This window comes from Lepisma saccharinum, chromosome 3, assembly GCF_977018435.1.
Source record: "Lepisma saccharinum chromosome 3, izLepSacc3.1, whole genome shotgun sequence".
Taxonomy (NCBI): domain Eukaryota; kingdom Metazoa; phylum Arthropoda; class Insecta; order Zygentoma; family Lepismatidae; genus Lepisma; species Lepisma saccharinum.
The window spans coordinates 72,494,349-72,511,283 of record NC_139231.1 but is presented as its reverse complement, the minus strand read 5'-3'; the positions used below and the strand labels follow the sequence as shown (position 1 = coordinate 72,511,283).

The 16,935-nt window shown below is 40.4% G+C and overlaps 1 protein-coding gene across 1 annotated transcript in view; it reads left to right on the top strand.

Moving 5' to 3' along the window:
- The first annotated feature begins 228 nt into the window (after positions 1 to 228).
- Positions 229 to 16,935, top strand: part of Ser (protein serrate) — a 311,007-nt gene continuing 294,300 nt past the window's right edge. Inside the window, exons 1-2 of the mRNA XM_083118768.1 lie at positions 229 to 500; positions 7,475 to 7,771. Coding sequence (XP_082974894.1) covers positions 420 to 500; positions 7,475 to 7,771 — 378 coding nt within the window. The 5' untranslated portion in view covers positions 229 to 419. The remainder of the gene's footprint in view (positions 501 to 7,474; positions 7,772 to 16,935) is intronic.

Sequence of the window (16,935 nt, the reverse complement as noted above, 5' to 3'; positions counted from 1 at the left end):
GACCCACCGGCAAGCAAACATGACCAGAGATATTTCCCATTTTTCCACCACAAAGGTAGCAGAATTCACACGCGCACCACGCTTCCACTCGCGTTCGGGTGTCTTCGGGCGGTTTCGCCTTTCGGCGAGGCTGCCGCTCTCCGTGATTGGCTCAAGGCGCTTCTGCCATGAGCTAAGATTTTCCCGATGCCGAAAGCAAGCCGCGTTCGTTCGTAATGTTATGTGTGCTTGAGTGTTGTACGGATCGCTCGTGGAGGGTTTTTCAGTTCTGTTCCACATTCGGAAAACGGTGACAACGTTTCGGAAGTTATTTTACGTGGAAAGTGCAGTGTTTTGTTTCATACGGATCATATTATACGTGTGTGAAGTGCTTTTTTTTTTTCGATGTGCAAAAACTATGACATCCCTTTTTGTCTGGGATGACTAAAGGTGTCCTTGTCATCGGTATGGTGGGCGCTCAGAATGTTTTGCTTATTTTTACCGCGCTGGGACTGTTACAGGTAAGAATCTTAGTTAGAAAATATATATTTTATTAATTGATATGTAACAAAGAAAGTGCGCTATTCATTATAGCATGTGCAAGGACAAATTATGCGTAACATAATATTGCATGCCAGAAACAAAAAGCATAATAAACGTTTTGCTACTGTGACGTGCTGGAACATCCACCACACTATCGCCTGTTGGACTGGGTTTGACTCCCGATGGAAGCACGTTACAGTGGTTAGGAACTTATTCTGAGCTGACATTTCTTCCCGATCTGTACATAAAGCGGACTTAACCCTTGACAAAACTTTTGTCAAGTAATTTAGTTCATTTTAGGTTGCTTTCTGCAACATTTTTGACTAATCGCGACGAATCAAGCATCGTCGATAGGCCAATGGATAAAATTACCGCATTGTAATCAAGTTATCCGGGGTTCGAGTTTCATTGTATGGAAGTTTCTGTTATTTAAATTCACTTAGAAGTGGACATAGAATCTACTTCTTTTTAACAATGTAAATAAATTGTTATATTGATATTCTGAATTTGCAGCATTTTTACCGGCGAATCGGTGAAATTTTAAATTAGTTTGCGTGCGTATAAGGTATTTCATGTGGATGAGTTGTGATGTCTCACTACGTACTGAATATATATCTTGGAACCGGTCTACCACCTCCTTTCAATGCACGAGGCGCTGTGATGTCCTCAACTCGCACGGAAAGGTCTAATGAGCTTTTTTGCTTCAAAGGCAGATACCTGCAACCGGCACATGGCGTATGAGGCTTATGCACTAACTGACGCAATGTTCAGTTTGTATTTCTGGGCACAGCCTATTGAAATGGGGTATGTAAGCTGTTTATTGAAGGAACAGAACAGGTGATAGATTTTACCGACATTTGACTCGGTGATATGTTTATGTCGGTTGAGGGGAGGGAGTGACGTGATGGAGTCGCTCCCAAAAGTTCTCGAAAAGACCCCTCCCTCCCTCCGCACCAATTATGAATATAATCAGGCACGTATCTAGAAATATATTTCGGTGGAAGAGGGTTCAGACCAAGTGTCTGACTAAATTTACATAATCGTATTAAATAAATGACATTAAGTATGTAAATTAATTAATATTGTGTATATTTTATGAATAAGTCAAAAGACGCTAGCTTACGTGTAGTTAATATCGCCAAAATTGTATAAAACTACCCTGGCTAGGAAATCAATGGCTAAAAGATAAAGAATTGAATATTTATTGAATAACAAAAGAGGATGTTAGATCCAGTAGACCAAAAGTAAAGTTCCTGTTTAATCTTTTATGCATGTTATTGTAAGTAATAGTGTGCATAAATCTTCTCTGATACTACCTTCAAAACCGTATGAACCTAATATTATCATTGCCTTCTAATAAGTTCGGCGGAAGTAAATAACCTTGATTGGTAAGTCTTTGGGAGGTGTCCGGACTCCCTCCCAAATATGTCATTGATTATAATCGCTGGTTTTGTCTGTAACATCTCACAAGTCTTAAAGCACAACTGCAATGCAATTGTGACAATGTACTGGGGACAAGTGAAAATTTGTAGGTACAACAAGAAATACTCTTTCCCCAAATAAAACGTAAATCCGCCACTGGCCTAGCCTTTGCCGACCTTTGATCTCACCACCGAAGTTCCCTGGTTCGATTCCCGGTCTGGGTATGGGTGTTCTTTGTGAATCTCCCTTCATCAGTTTCGCGTAATCATCACTCATCCTCATCGTCCCGAGTATCGAAATGTGGCAAAAAAGGAAACGCAAAGAACATAATATTGTGTATTTTTGCTGCTTCTTTCAGTAGGCCTATGTAAATATTATCACGTTAATCAATTTACAGAAAGAACCAAAGTTAAGTTCCGCAAAATTCGTTCAAACTTTATACAGGTAGGCAAATCAGTACTGAACCTACAGATTAACAGGGTACCGAAACAGTGAGTTGTGCTCGTAGCAAATAAAATCCAGTAAATCCATTATCGGAGCGACCTAAGATCAAAGAGCCTACCACTATATATGAACATACACGTATGTGTTACTACAAATTCCCTCTGTAGCCTAACGGGTATAGTGGTCGACTCACATTCTCCACATCTAAGGTTCAGTTCGAGTCTCGAGTTTTCCTTTTTGAATTTCCTTTCATTAATTTCATGTAATTATCATTCATCTACCTTATCGCAATTGGCTAAACTTTTTTAAAAAAGCGACGTGATGGAAGTTCGAATAAAGGTACAAAAATATACAAAATAACCAAAATAGCGATAGCAATTAGCAATTGCTTTGATTTTATTTTGGCAATTTTAATGTCGCTTTAGTACCTCTTTAGGGTAATCGTGACGATGATGATGTGAAAGAACAAAGACAAAGATAACCCAGCCGGGCGTCAAACTTGAAACCCAGACGGCAAGATCGTGGCAACCATCGAGGCAAAAATCAACGGCCTTCTGACGAGTCATAACATGTGGCAACCTGTGCATCTCATGTCAAGTGCTACTGAGTCACATTCACAAGAGAGAGGGTTATATACTTTTTGGTGTTCATCGACATTGGAACATGTATGCGGATTCCAGAAATTTCGATGTATCGAAACCCGTATCGTTATATCATCAAGAGTCGATAACGATATTTTATTCAGGCAGAACCTTAAATGTGTCAATTGACACAAATTATGTATAAAACTTTTGACTCCAGAAACACATTGAAGTGATTGGTGCGCTTTTGGTGCATCGAATGGTACTTTTTAAATCATCTGTTGTTCCGTGTGATGCACTAACATGCATCCAGAGATCGGGCACGTTCATTTGAGAGAATCCAAAATCACAAGTTTAACCGTGCAAAGTTTAACCCCTTGGATGCATTTCAAGTTCTGTGTGTACGGATTTACCGACACTGATATGAATTTTTCCGACAGTGCGCCAATACCAAGTAAAGTGTTCAAGTTTTACTTCAGAAATGATCTTGCTTCATAAAAACAAGATATGTATTTGGAATTGTATTGAAAAATGTAGTGTATTTTTATATCCATGGTCATAAAGATAGCGTACGATACGAGTATGATAGGATCGTGGATGTAAGCCTTATGTACAGGAATATCGAGTCGGACACATAACTAGTTATTATAATTATTATTGTTATGATTATTTCACTGTTATGGTATTTTGATATTGTGGCACTGTATCTATACAAATATTTCTTTGTTGGTAAGTTGCTCTATTAGAAGTCTACTCTGTGATCACCTTAGACGTGGGGAAAACTATAGATATGATTCTATTTATCAGTATACACCTACACAGCGTCATCTTTAAACTTTGGTACCACACATATTCACACTATCAAATAAACACTGAAGGATATAATTAAAATATTAGTATTGCACAACCTTTGTTTAATGCTACCAACAAAACAAACTACACGACACGAACATATTTTCAACCTCTAAAATAACAGTCTCAGTAATTGAAAATCTACGGGTTAGTTCATAACCTACGTATTTGTGTAGCCTAATGATAAAAATGGTGCCATCGACTAGACTTGAGGACATAACACCTGAAGAGCCTTCTGTCTTAATCCTACCGTTTTCATGTCCAACCATTCCAATTATGAGTAGACGCAACACTGTATGTAATGCCTTTATTCCCATAACGAGTAGTTTGGCATTTAGAAACGGGGACAAGTTTTCATTTTTTTGGAGGCGGGGGTAGGTGTATTTTGTTTTAGGAGAGAAAACTTCTTCATCTTCATAAGGCACTACAACTTCATACACTGAAAGGTTTGGCCTTCTCAACAATTTCTCTCCATTTTTTTCTGTCCTGATACACTTCCACAATTTGTTGATCTTAATATCTTTCAGATCCTTAATAACATCATCTATCCATCTGTTTTTTGGTCTGCCTCTTGCTCTTGTTCCTACTGGGTTCTATCTGTATATCCCTTTAACTAACCTTTCATGTGACATTCTATCATGTCCAAGCCATCTTAGTCTTTGAGATTTGATAAAGTTTATTATGGTGTTATTTTGATTATGTTTATTTCATTATTATTTGGATTCTCCAAGTACCGTCATCTTCTTTAATTGGGCCATAGATTTTTCTTATTACTTTTCTTTCAAATACTGATAATTTTTGTTTGCAGGAGTCTTTGAGTGTCCATGTTTCACATGCATATGTAACTATAGGTCTTATCATGGTATAATAAAGCCTCAGTTTGGCACTCTTTGATATTTGTTTACTTTTGAATAACTCCAAATTGGCATAAAAAGCTTTGTTTCCGGATGCAATTCTCTCCTTCATTTCTTATTCTATTTGTTATCTCGATTCACTATTGATCTTAGGTATTTGAAGTATTTTGTCTGTTCTATATGATCATCATCTATGGTCAGGTCTTCCATTCCACCTTTACCTCTCGCAGTTCGTTAAACATGTTTGAACCATGGAGAAAATTAGAATAAACATATGAGTGTCTTGTATCCGTCACCACAGGAGTTGTTCGTTATGATACATAAAAATTTGCTTAATATGAATGTATAACGTAAGCCAAATGCTGCTTCTGTGATCTATGAGACTTAATTCAGACAGAGCATGGACGTCACTCAATAAGTCTGAGATTCGAGGAGAGATCGGAAGCGAGACAGGCTTTCTCATTCAAGAGACAAGGTTGTTGCCTAGTCATGGTACCGTCCCTAAGGGAGAAAACGCCCATGGCCTTCGTTAAAGAAACCGTCCTAGTATTTGCTTGGAATTACTGAGGAAAACCATGGAAGTATCTCGGTATTGGCAGCAAATTTTATTTCATTTATCATTGTTCCGATAGTTTTACATTTTACAACTAGAGCCGCGGTGGTTCAGTGTGACTGCCGTGAAGGACACCAGGGTTCGGTTCCCGGGGTGGATGATTTCAGGTGGGGAATTTTTTCAACCATGGGGGCATCGAGCGGGTATCTGGGCAACCGTGCTGGTAAAGTGTGGTGCTGATCACCACAATGCGTGGGGCCTTACCTCCACATTTCCCCGTATGCCTTCACGGCATGTTTGAATGTACAGCGGTTAGATCTACTTTACCTTTGCATTTATAACAGCATAGCAGCACTGGACACTTAAAATCTTATTCTTGGAGCACCGCCCCTGTGGTTACAATAGGTTCTCTTCACATTCTGTTCGTTTCGCTGTGGACACACCGTGGCTCGGTGGACCCGTAATGGTCACCCCGCATGAAACCTCCACATGGCCGCCAGGGCTGTTAGCAGGTAGCTCCAATTATCCTGTCCAAGAGGTGGGCAATTTGCATGAACGCAGATGAACCTGTAATTTCAGAACTGTAACTGCTTCATCTCCCGAAGCTCCTGTCCAGGTGTCACGTGAATATGAAGATGGATTGCGTCTGAGGAGACGAGGAAAGTTGGTGCGGGATCGAGAGAAGTTGCCAGCTGTGGCGCCGACTTCTTAGGACTCTTAAGGGGGAGGTCAAGATTGAACACACACACATTAAAGCTAAAGTTTTACCTGTGCATTGCACTGTACCATGAAGGCATAAGGTAGGTGTGGAGGTACACCTCTACTCATTCTCGATCTCGCCCGTAGTTGAACGTGGTGCCATCAGCAACACTTTCCGGCCATCTTTAGCCCCGCCTCCTTAGGTGCCACCATTGATTAGGGGCTGGGTGAGCCCGAGAGCCTCTCTATGCTGAGACATTGAAAAATTCTCACCTGAGATCACTCAGTCTACTTGTGCAAGAATTGAATGCGATATTGACGAACTGAGAAGCATTGCAATGATGTACGTTTTCTCGTTCACTAAACTTCTGGCATGAAATTTAATATATTATTTTTTTATGCCACCACAACAACATATTTAATATAATGTTGAGAGTTTTTTGATAAGTTGGGTAAATGGTGTAAGCTTTACAATAGGCTCATTCCATGTCAAATCAACAAGGTACTCAATCTTACATTTATTGATTCATTTGAAATTTGACATACTGGAAGTGCCTGCCACCTGAGGTAGGAATATATGCAAAGTTGTAGATCTATATCTTTTGTATTTCCCAAATTACGGGGGTGCAAAATGTGCGATTTTGACATTTTTTTTCAACATCTTGTTAATTTTATATTGCAATATTTCGTGAATCATGGCACTTATAGAAGTGATTCGGACGGCGTTGGAAAGGTCTGAAGGGCTCTTTCACCTGAGAGAGCGCATGCCTATGTCAGGGTAAAAACAATTGAAGGTGGTGTAAGGAAAACTTTGGTAGCCATTTTCTCAAAAACGGTTGTTTAATTTTTTCTCAAAAAATTGTGTGCCAGCGCAATACCGCACAGTAGTGGGTAAATTAAGAATTGATGACGATAATTACAAACAAAGTAAACAAGTTATAAATGTGTATGCGTGACATGCGCAGTGGCACAGCGTAAAGTACGTATTGTAGCCTGATTCTCATTTGTGGCTGTTAGCATTTTCTAGTGGTGGTGGGGCGCGTCACACGTTCACGTTTTTTACTTGTTTACTTTGTCTTTATTTGTCACATTATTATCTTTTGTCTAATCTCCATCACTGAAAGAACGAAGTTAATATAGCCATATTCTGAGAAATAGTTTATTTCCTGGGTTTTAGTTCTGGTGTTATTTTGGTCACAAATTTATTGGTCGTAGCTGTGAAGCTCATAATAAGGTCCCAACATTGAGCAGTATGGCCATATCACTTGCACTATATTCATACACACAAGATTCCTACAGAGCTGCCATTGGAATAATCAATAAGATTTCTCGCATGTGTATCTGTTACATATATCTACACATCGGTAAGAGTAATGCAGATAGGGATTCATCTGAATGGTCAATAAGGAATTTCAAACAGAAGTAATTTTTCAGAATTTCAAAGTTCCAGTGTATACTCTTCAGTAATGCTTATCTAGATATGAACATTAGTGGTGAAGATGAAAGCAACGGTGACTAACCCTATCTTCCCTTTCTTGTCTTTGCAGGTGGTGCACGCGTCAGGATTCTTTGAGCTCCAGATTCTGGAGATCCAGAATTACCGAGGCGAATTGTCCGACGGTGAGTGTTGTGGTGGTGTCCCCCGACCGGACAGCTCAGCGTGTCCGCGAGAATGCAACACGTACTTTAACGTGTGCCTCAAGGAGTACCAGAGCAATGTGACGACGACTCCTTGCAGTTTCGGAAACACCTCCAGCCCCGTGCTGGGCAGGAACTCCTTCACGCTAACGGACCCTGAAAAAGTGAACGCCACGATGAAGCTCCCCTTCACCTTCAGGTGGACGGTAAGTCAGCCATTCTTTTTTTATTATTATTTCTCCTATACATGTCTCAGAGTATTCTGCATGTTCGTCTACAATCCTTGTCAAGAGTTCTAGATCGGGTTCCTCGAAGCTTGAACTCTCTCTATGTAGAGGTTACGTGTACTCACGTGCGAAACTACATGTGGTATAGCAGACTTCCTGGTGTGGGCGAGACACTAGGTGGCTGTCGAAAATCTTGGCAGACCACATATTCAGATATGAACAGTATACAAATTCCAGTGTTGCGTTGCTAATGTGTTAAATTTTAGGTTCAGACATCCAGGATTTAGTAGAGCGCGTTCTGGAACCAGATATTCAAGGTTCGAATCTTGTAAGGTTTCTTATCATATTCATTGTTATCGGTACACTTTCATTTTATTTTCATTGGGAAACGTTTCTATTGCATTTTGATAGGGTGGACCAGTCTGATATTCAGGCCATCTTTGGCGTCGTACCTGTTGTGGAAATAAATAGTACGAGAGAGAACAACATTAACATTCTTTCCATGCCTGACTTAGTGGACGGTTTCTGGTATATTCCTTTTATCCTTTACTTGTTTTCAATTTTTCTCACTGTTGTCTACAAACCTTGGTCGGATTTGTTTTATCGGAGTTTCTTGAAGTCTGGAGTGTAGATGTTCCGTGAGGTCGCATATACAACCCAATTGACACAAATATTACTTATTTCTTTTTTCTTCAAGTAACGCATAAAAATTCATAAACTACCTATGGTTCACCAAAATACGGAGAGGAGGGTACCTTTATCAGCTGGTGCTTCCTCTGATGTACAAAAATTCATCAAAATTACACGTTTCACTGTGTTACTTGATGTATAAAAGTGCATCAACCTTGAGTTTATAAGTTCTGTGCGTCTGTGCTAAACTAGAAATTGGCAATAAAAGTTCCAATCAGTACTGTATTCCAAGTGATCATGCAAGGTAAACTATCGGCCTTTTCGACCACACGTCGCCAGGTTTCCTCAATGTTCGTCACTGATCCTTGCCAAGAATTCTAGATCGCGTTCCTCGGACTTTGAACTCTATCTAGTGGTTCTCTGAACTCGCGAGTGAGGCTATCTAGAAATTAAAGAAGATACAAGTTCACGCTATATCTGCGGTGGTTAATGAAATGAAGCATCTTGCTTTAATTGATAGAAAATGTGTGGTCCAATTCAATTCCTCCTGTTCTCGTTGTTAACGTTTTCCACAATATTTGTGTCGAATAGCTGTCCAGAATTCTAGATCCCATTTACTCCAATTTTGAACTCTAGAGGTTCTGCGAACTAACCAGTGGAACTGTTTCTGAAATATCTACAATGATAAAAGAAACGAAACTATCATCATTCTTGCGATGCTACTGGAGGGTAGCAGCCAGTTTTTACAACCCTTGTGCTCGTGCCCTATTTGCCTCTTCACCTCCCCCCCCCCCCGTACCATCGCCTCTGATTTCGCACTCTTCATTACTTTTCTGTTGGAGCACTCTATGAGCACAATGACTGCTGGTGGCGTGAACAGGGCGCCTGCAACTTGCGACCGCTTGCCGCTTGGCTTGCCCCGAAGGTATCCGATATTTCATCCAGTATCGCTCTCGAAATGTACTGATCCATGGAGAAACCTGTTGATGGCAATAGCTCCATGAAAACGATTGATTTCCTGTGCGGACAGCTCTTTGTCAGAGCTACCTGTTTTGGTTCAACCTGAGGTTATCGTAGGCACTGAGAGAGCATATAAGCGTTTGGGTCCTTTGGATGATTATCCCTGGTTTGTAGCAAATCATTGTGTTCACATGTTCCTTGTAGTTTCAATTAAAAATCGCTTTATGCGATCCTAATTCTGACCTTGTTTTAAACTTACTGCAGACATTACATTTCGCTATTTCTCTTATTTCCCTACTACGACAGTGGTAATACTATTGGTATGAAGTAAGTTGCTGGTTCGATTCTCTTTGGTGGTTTATACATCGGTGAAACTATGGACCTTAGATTATCAGTAGAATTGTAAAACCAAATTTTAATATTTTCCTTTCAAAATAACATATAACACAAACCTTAATTTATCAACCGACCCCACACCCCCTATACGCCTTCATGGCGTGGTGCTAAGCACAGGGGAACACTTTACCTTTTTATACGAAATTAATTGATCAATTTGTCATGCCTCCTTTCGTTTGCCAAGATTGTTGAAGTTACCGAAACTTTCTTTCTTCCTAGGAACTCGAATGCTCCGAAGCGCTTCGTTTTTCGTTATTTATGCGGAGCGCCGAGGTAGTTCAGAGGTTGTGATATATGTGGATGCATTAGGATGCGAAGTGCATTGGTGCTGGTCAAAATGCAACGACGTTCTGAAGTGGAACATGCTACGTGTGGACGCGGTCGGAATGCCTGATGGCCGCGGTTGTCAGATGTCCGGATGGTGGCACGGGTGATGTCGGCTGTTGCCAGGAACGAAAGCTTCAGGGCAAAAGTTCGAAGGCTGTAGACACTGGTTGTAGCAGTTGATGATAGTCGTTGCAGCCTGATCTATTACTGCCGTAGTCTTTTGTTCCGAGATGTTCCATCTTCGATCTCCGGTTGTGTCGTTGATTCAAAACAACTGATGATCTACTTGAAAGGAAGTAGTAACCAACTCTGGCCTAGAGAGTTGGGTTAGGACAGCATCTTATATATAAAAAAAATACCCGCAGTCATTTAGTCGATAGCGCGTCTGACTGACACGCAGGAGACTCGGGTTCGATTCCGGGGTGGTTGATCTCAGCTGGGAATTTTCCAGCAAAGTCTTTGCACGAAAACGGCTCTGGAGTTCACCCAACCTTTAATACATGGGTACTTGGTGGCGGGTAAAGGCGACCGGAGCGTAATGATGATCACATTACCTTTGCACTCACCGAGATCGTGAATATGTGCCCCATCCTTCTTCCACCTCCGTCCCTCCCCCGCCATGTACCTTCGTGGTGCAGTATAATAAGCACGGGGTAACGTTACTTCTTTTTTACTTATATATGAAAATTTACAGCACTGTCTGTTTGGGGGGGGGGTGTAGCTTGTGACAAAATTCATCACAATACTAACTGGAGTTTAGGAAAGATATCCCCGGTACGACCCCCAGTGAAGACATTGCGTCAGATTCCACTTTGCACAGTAGGGCCAATCCCGAACTAACCCACCCCTCCCCCAAACACAGTCCGTCGTTCGTTATTGGCGTGAAGTGAAGTCATTGGCCTTGTTCCTAAACCTTGAATTGACGAATCCTCACACGAAGAGGTGACTGGAGTTTTCTAATCTTGGATATCCCTATTTGAGGAGCATGGTGCATAATATTGTTTGTTGAGAAACTGTAATGCTATAGAAAATAATGGCAGAATGAACACATTCCTATCTGAGAGTGCATAAACAAGAAAATTAAGGAAAAATTAAAGATGGAAATCGATTTTGTGAGTAGAAGTTCTTCATATTCTACAAGATCATTGGTATTTATTTGTAATTGCTATGGCTAGGATTTTTGTGATCTAAAAATTACCAAAGTATTGAAAATAAAAAATATACTTCTGACCAAAAGTGTCCGAGCAACAGCATAAACTTCTAATTAATAAATTGTATTTTCTTCTTCATATAACATTAAGAACAAGATAAACAAAAAAGCATGGTATTTGAAAATATATATAGGACTATATATTTCAAATATCAATACTATTTCCTGGATACTTTCATACAACTACTTCTTGCTAATTTATGAGCCCAGACTTGCAATGTACAGCGTGCAAATGTTCAGTTGCAAATTATAGCCTATTGTTAGGCAACAAATTATCTACTTCAACTGACACAAGAGGAGCAATTTTAATCCACTTCCGAAATAATTAAGTGTTTAAAGAAAGTTCTACATACTTTAAAAAAGTGAAAATATGATAAATATGACGAAGATGGATAAAATATGCTCAGTCTCATGAAAATGGCCAAATATGCATGCATATGCCGAAACTAAGCACATTTCATTTTATCAGTTTTTCTCAGAACAACAAGTAATAAAGTCGTCGCCTTGTGATCAAGAGGTCCCGGGTTCACCCTGTGGAAGAACGCTTTCAACTGTTGATCTAGTCTCGATTAGCCTATCTGTGCATAAAGTGGACTTGAAACCTAACTGAAACTTTAACATGAATGTCTATTCATTTCGAGAACATACAAAAAATTATATGCACAGTAACGAAAAAACCTAACGCAAGGAATTAGAAACAGGTTGAAGGAACACTACCTTTTCAACCTCGACTGCTGAAATACGACCTGCGATATGGATTCATAGCTGACCAATCCTCCCCGGAAGTGGCCTTCGAACGTTAATAGCCATGCGTTAATTGATCAGATTGCCTTTTGCCCTTTGTGTGGAACCGGAGGCGTGGCCTCTTCCAGGAACAATAAGATCGAACTCGGGTCCCCGGTGCGAGGACGTGAGATGTTTTTAATCCGTGCATATTGATGCTGCGGAGGGAGCGAGGACATGCTTGGCCGCGCTGGGCATCTCCCTGACCATCGTGAAAGCGGCTGCGATGCAGGCATTTTAAGTACCCCCGCTCCGCCTGCAATTCTGCTGCAACCGTTTCCCACGGTCCACGGGACACGACAAACCACGAGCTCTAGTCTCGGTCCGTCGCAGGGTTGCCAGGACCTAAGCGATAGTGCTAGGAGTGGTTACGAAATCACTGTTTTCTTTCGTGAAGGCATATGGAGGGATGTGGAGATTGCGTGATCAATACTACGCTCCGGCCACCTTTATTCCCTTCCATTTACTACACCATAGGTGAACCCCAGAGCCTCTTCATGGAGGGAACTTGTTAGAAAAATTCCAACCTGAAATCACGTACCCCGGGGATCGAACCAGAGTCTCCCGCGTGGTAGTCAGACGTCTTGCCGACTGGATCTATCCCAGCAGCTTCCAGTTACCACAACTCCTAGAGCTGACCTCCGTGGAGAGTGGTTTGCACATCACGCTAGGATGCCAGGTGACCCTGGTTCGAATCCCGGTCTGTTCATGGGCGCTCTTTGTGAGTGTCCCTTCATCAATTTCATCATGTCATCACTCATCATCTTCGCGATTAGCCAAAAGTGGTAGAGAAGCGAACTAAAATAAACACTATCAATCAATCAATGCAATTACGGATAAATTAGGGAGACAGAAAATGGCAAAAATCACATTATAGAAAACGTGTAAGTAGACTCTGTAACGTAGTAATAACAGCAGTAATCCACATAGTGAAATTGACTTGAAACAAACACACAAGCGATTCATCTACGTATATGAAATACACGTATGAAGATATATTTTTACTTTACCGAACTCGTAACTCGGGTTGTGTTCATTTTCTTTGAAACATTTTAGAATTATTCTCTCGCTTGCGCTACTTAGCCCCTTACTGGTAGTCAACCCAAATAGCACCAAAAATTACAGTGTCACAACATGCAAACACACGTATGTAGTTGGAAACACTGATTTAGCTGGTTTACATTGCATGTAGCCTTGTTATTACTGTCATCTGAGTCGACTACCACTAAGACGTTTAGAGGGGAAACGGTGTTGTTAAAACCTACTTTATCGAATTATATCTATACCAGAGTCACTTTTTCCTGATGTACCTGTTACATAGAGAAGGTTAAAGAGTAAACTTGTATGTTAGCAAGCTGAAACGAATTTGGAGTTGCGAATCAAATCGCATGCAGATATCAGAGTCCATCCCGGACAATATTCAGCTCTGAACCGCTTAGTGAAATTGCTTCTACGACGTCTGGCAACGCTGCTCGTCTCTCCTCTTGCTTCTTGATTCCTGTCGGCCGCCTACAAGCACACACCCTGCAGTGAAGCTCAAGTGATGCTTCTTCATCCGCTCGGGAGATGAGGGCACAGCATCCTCAGACTTCATAAATTGCATTTGCAGGGCGGCCTTCGATCGTTAAATTTGGAAAATAAGAAAGAAACGCCATGTCATTCGCACCAAATGATGTTTTATCTTCCGTTTCTTGCGAAAGGTTGATATATACGGTGACTGTTACGAATCAGGGAGATTGGTGATCACATTCCTCGTTCAATTTGATTGTTCTTCCTTAGTTTAGCAAATTATATGACATAGCGGTTCGCAAATTCCTCTCTTGTCGAGAAACGTTATCTCACATTATTAGCATCACTGTTACATAACGAGCGCGTTAAGTTGCTACTTTCGATCTGTCCGCCAAAGGTCTCGGGTTCGATTCTCGGCCTGAGCACGTTGTGAGTGTTCCTTCATAAGATTCATCTAATTAGCCAAAATGGCAGGAAAGCGACGTAAAATTAACAAAACTTACACAAATGTAATAAATTAGACGTGTTGCTTGTCTTATCTTAATTTTCTACCGTAAGATTAATGGTTGACAATAATATGAAAGAAAGCCACTGATTTATTAAACTTTTATTTGCGGGGTGGACGCTACAAAATTCTCTGCATCGCTATTAGTAAGTTGTTATTATTTGTAAGTTTGGTATGATTGTCAGTTCATTTTTGTTAACAGGTATTTATCACACCTGTTGTAAATAACCAAAAGGCAAAATGACCGTCTAAGATCGTGAATTTCAGCTGTCCTTCAACAACCGTAAAATGACTGACCGTTTCTACTTCATAGTTAACGATATTGGATATAATTTTAATTATTCGGTTTATTTATGGTGTACATAACCGCAAATTTATCTGTATGAATGATAAAATAATCACATTTAAATTTGAATATGCATGAGTGTCTATCAGTATTGAATATTAAAAACGGTTACATGTTCCCTAACCAACGTTTAGTTACGTTTTACACTATGTTTATCATTCTCTAATATTTTGAACTTAGTATCATTCTGCTTCTGAGTAACAATTCTCGCGGGAGACTTGCTTCATCTGGTCTATTATTTTTAAGAATTGACAGTCCAGAGAGTTACCTTTTTTATCCATAACCACGTAAGGGTACATCATTCAATATTGAGACGCCCCAAAATATCAATTAAGGTTCAAGATGGCGAATATGTTTTGTCATAGGTATACATATTATAGTTTCTCATATTTTCGAGGACCCTAATAAATGGAACCAGTTAAAATATCGTACCTTTAAAATTATTATCGAGCAAAGTAATGTACCTAGTGGACTAGTAGGAGACATCCGGTTTGAGATGTTCAGTATGGATGCCATGTGTGAGGGATCACTTTCCATAATAAATATCCCGGCAACTTGTGTCAGTCGTTGTGCAACAGCAGCATGGAACCAAAGTTCAGTTCCATAATTGTTCAGCGGGACTTTTCGCAAAGCAAGATTGAAAAATAGCTCTCTGTGTAGGATTACTGCAAAATATCTCGGGTACAAGAATAGCAGCATCTGCCACCAGCGGTTATTTGACATGAGAAATATCGTGGTTTGTCTCGGTATATCGAACATGCAAACCAAGTGGTCAAGGGGGGAGGCAGATCATTTTAGAGGCTCCATCTGATTGGTGGATTTGGTAGGCCAAGCCGTAGACACCGGGAGAGCAGACGATATCTCGAGCTATCCAAGGCCAGTGGTCGCCGACATGAAATGATGATGGCGAGTCATTTGTTATGCGGCAGAAGCCAATCTTTGAAGCTCCTTGTATTCGTCTCGTCTCCCACCCACCGGTCGCAACCTTGATTCTGCCTCTGCGCTCACTGCCAAGCAACTTACAGTTTCTCTTTAATTACTTGTAAACGAGCATGTTACTCGAAAGTACAGTCCAACCACTTTCAATCATAGTTTTTCTGTAGTTAACGAAAGCGACCTCAGGTATTTTAGGTGATCGTGCTGCTCCAAAGTTTTCCTTGCACACCACACCGTCCATCGCTAAGAAATTTAGTTCACATGTGTTCGGTCGATGCTACCAACGTCGCCTCCCTGTCAGGAAAAAAACTTTCAAAAAACTGGAAAACCTTCACCATACTTAAAGAAAAACTTAAAAAACAAACTCAACGTATTAGCTATTAAACGTATCTTAAAAGGAATTAACATTGCAACAACATAATTATTTTTGTTCTTTCGCTCCTTTGGCCTGTTTTGATAATGACTCTTACTGTTCGCACATTTTTATTCCTATTTTTATCTTTATATTTAGTAATGTGTATTTCAAAAACAAGAAGGACGTTTTGTAGAAACTTCATAAGTAGGCATGCTCACACACTAAACTAAGCAGCCGTTTGGTTGTCACATTTGCAGCTTCGGAGAGAGTCATAACCTCAAGTTTCCAAGAGAGCGGCTGACGTCATCTCAACATAGCGCCATATAACCATTTACTCTTGCACCACGCCTTGCAAAAGTGGCAAGGGTTTAATTTCTCTTGAGTTTTTAATTATTTGGGTTATATGTCAGCAAGTATTAGAAATAGCCGATTGATTGACTTGCTTTATTTTACTTCGACTTTTGTGCCACTTTTGCCTAATATGCGAAGATGGCGATGATGATGTGATGAAATTGATGAATGAACACTCACAAGAATCCATGCCCAGGCCGGGATTCGAACCCGGGAGCCCTGGCATCGTAGCGCGATGTGCTAACCACTCTGCCACGGGGGCCGGCTACAAATAGACGAATAGGAAATTTGCGTGTGTTTTAATTTGTTCCATGACCATATTCTCAATTGTGCGTGTCTTTAGCTATGTACAATCACGGACACTTCTGGACAGTAAGAAGGTAATGGGATCGTTATCGCCAAGAAGTATCCTTGATTTTATATGTGTACTACGTGTGTACTACGCAACACTCTAGTTACATGGTAGGCAGGGTTGTTAAAGGTCCAGAAATTATAAATTAATTCAATTCCGGTGGTTGTGTGTTCTAACATCATTCCATCTTTGCTGTCTCTGTCTTTCTTTGTTACTCTCTTTCCCCTTTTCTTCCTTTTGACCTGTCTTTCTTTCCCCGTTTCTATATCACTTTTTCTTCTCTATTCCTTTCTGTTTCTCTCTCTCTCTCTCTCTCTCTCCCTATCTATCAGTCTGTCTTTCTCTCTCATCTTCTATATTTCCGTCTATTATTCTTAGTTTCTCTATTACTTTCTATCTTCTATTTTTCTCTCTCCATCTTTCTTCCCATTCTTTATCGTGTTCTTTCTCTCTTCCTGTATGTACATCTTCCCGTTTCTCTTT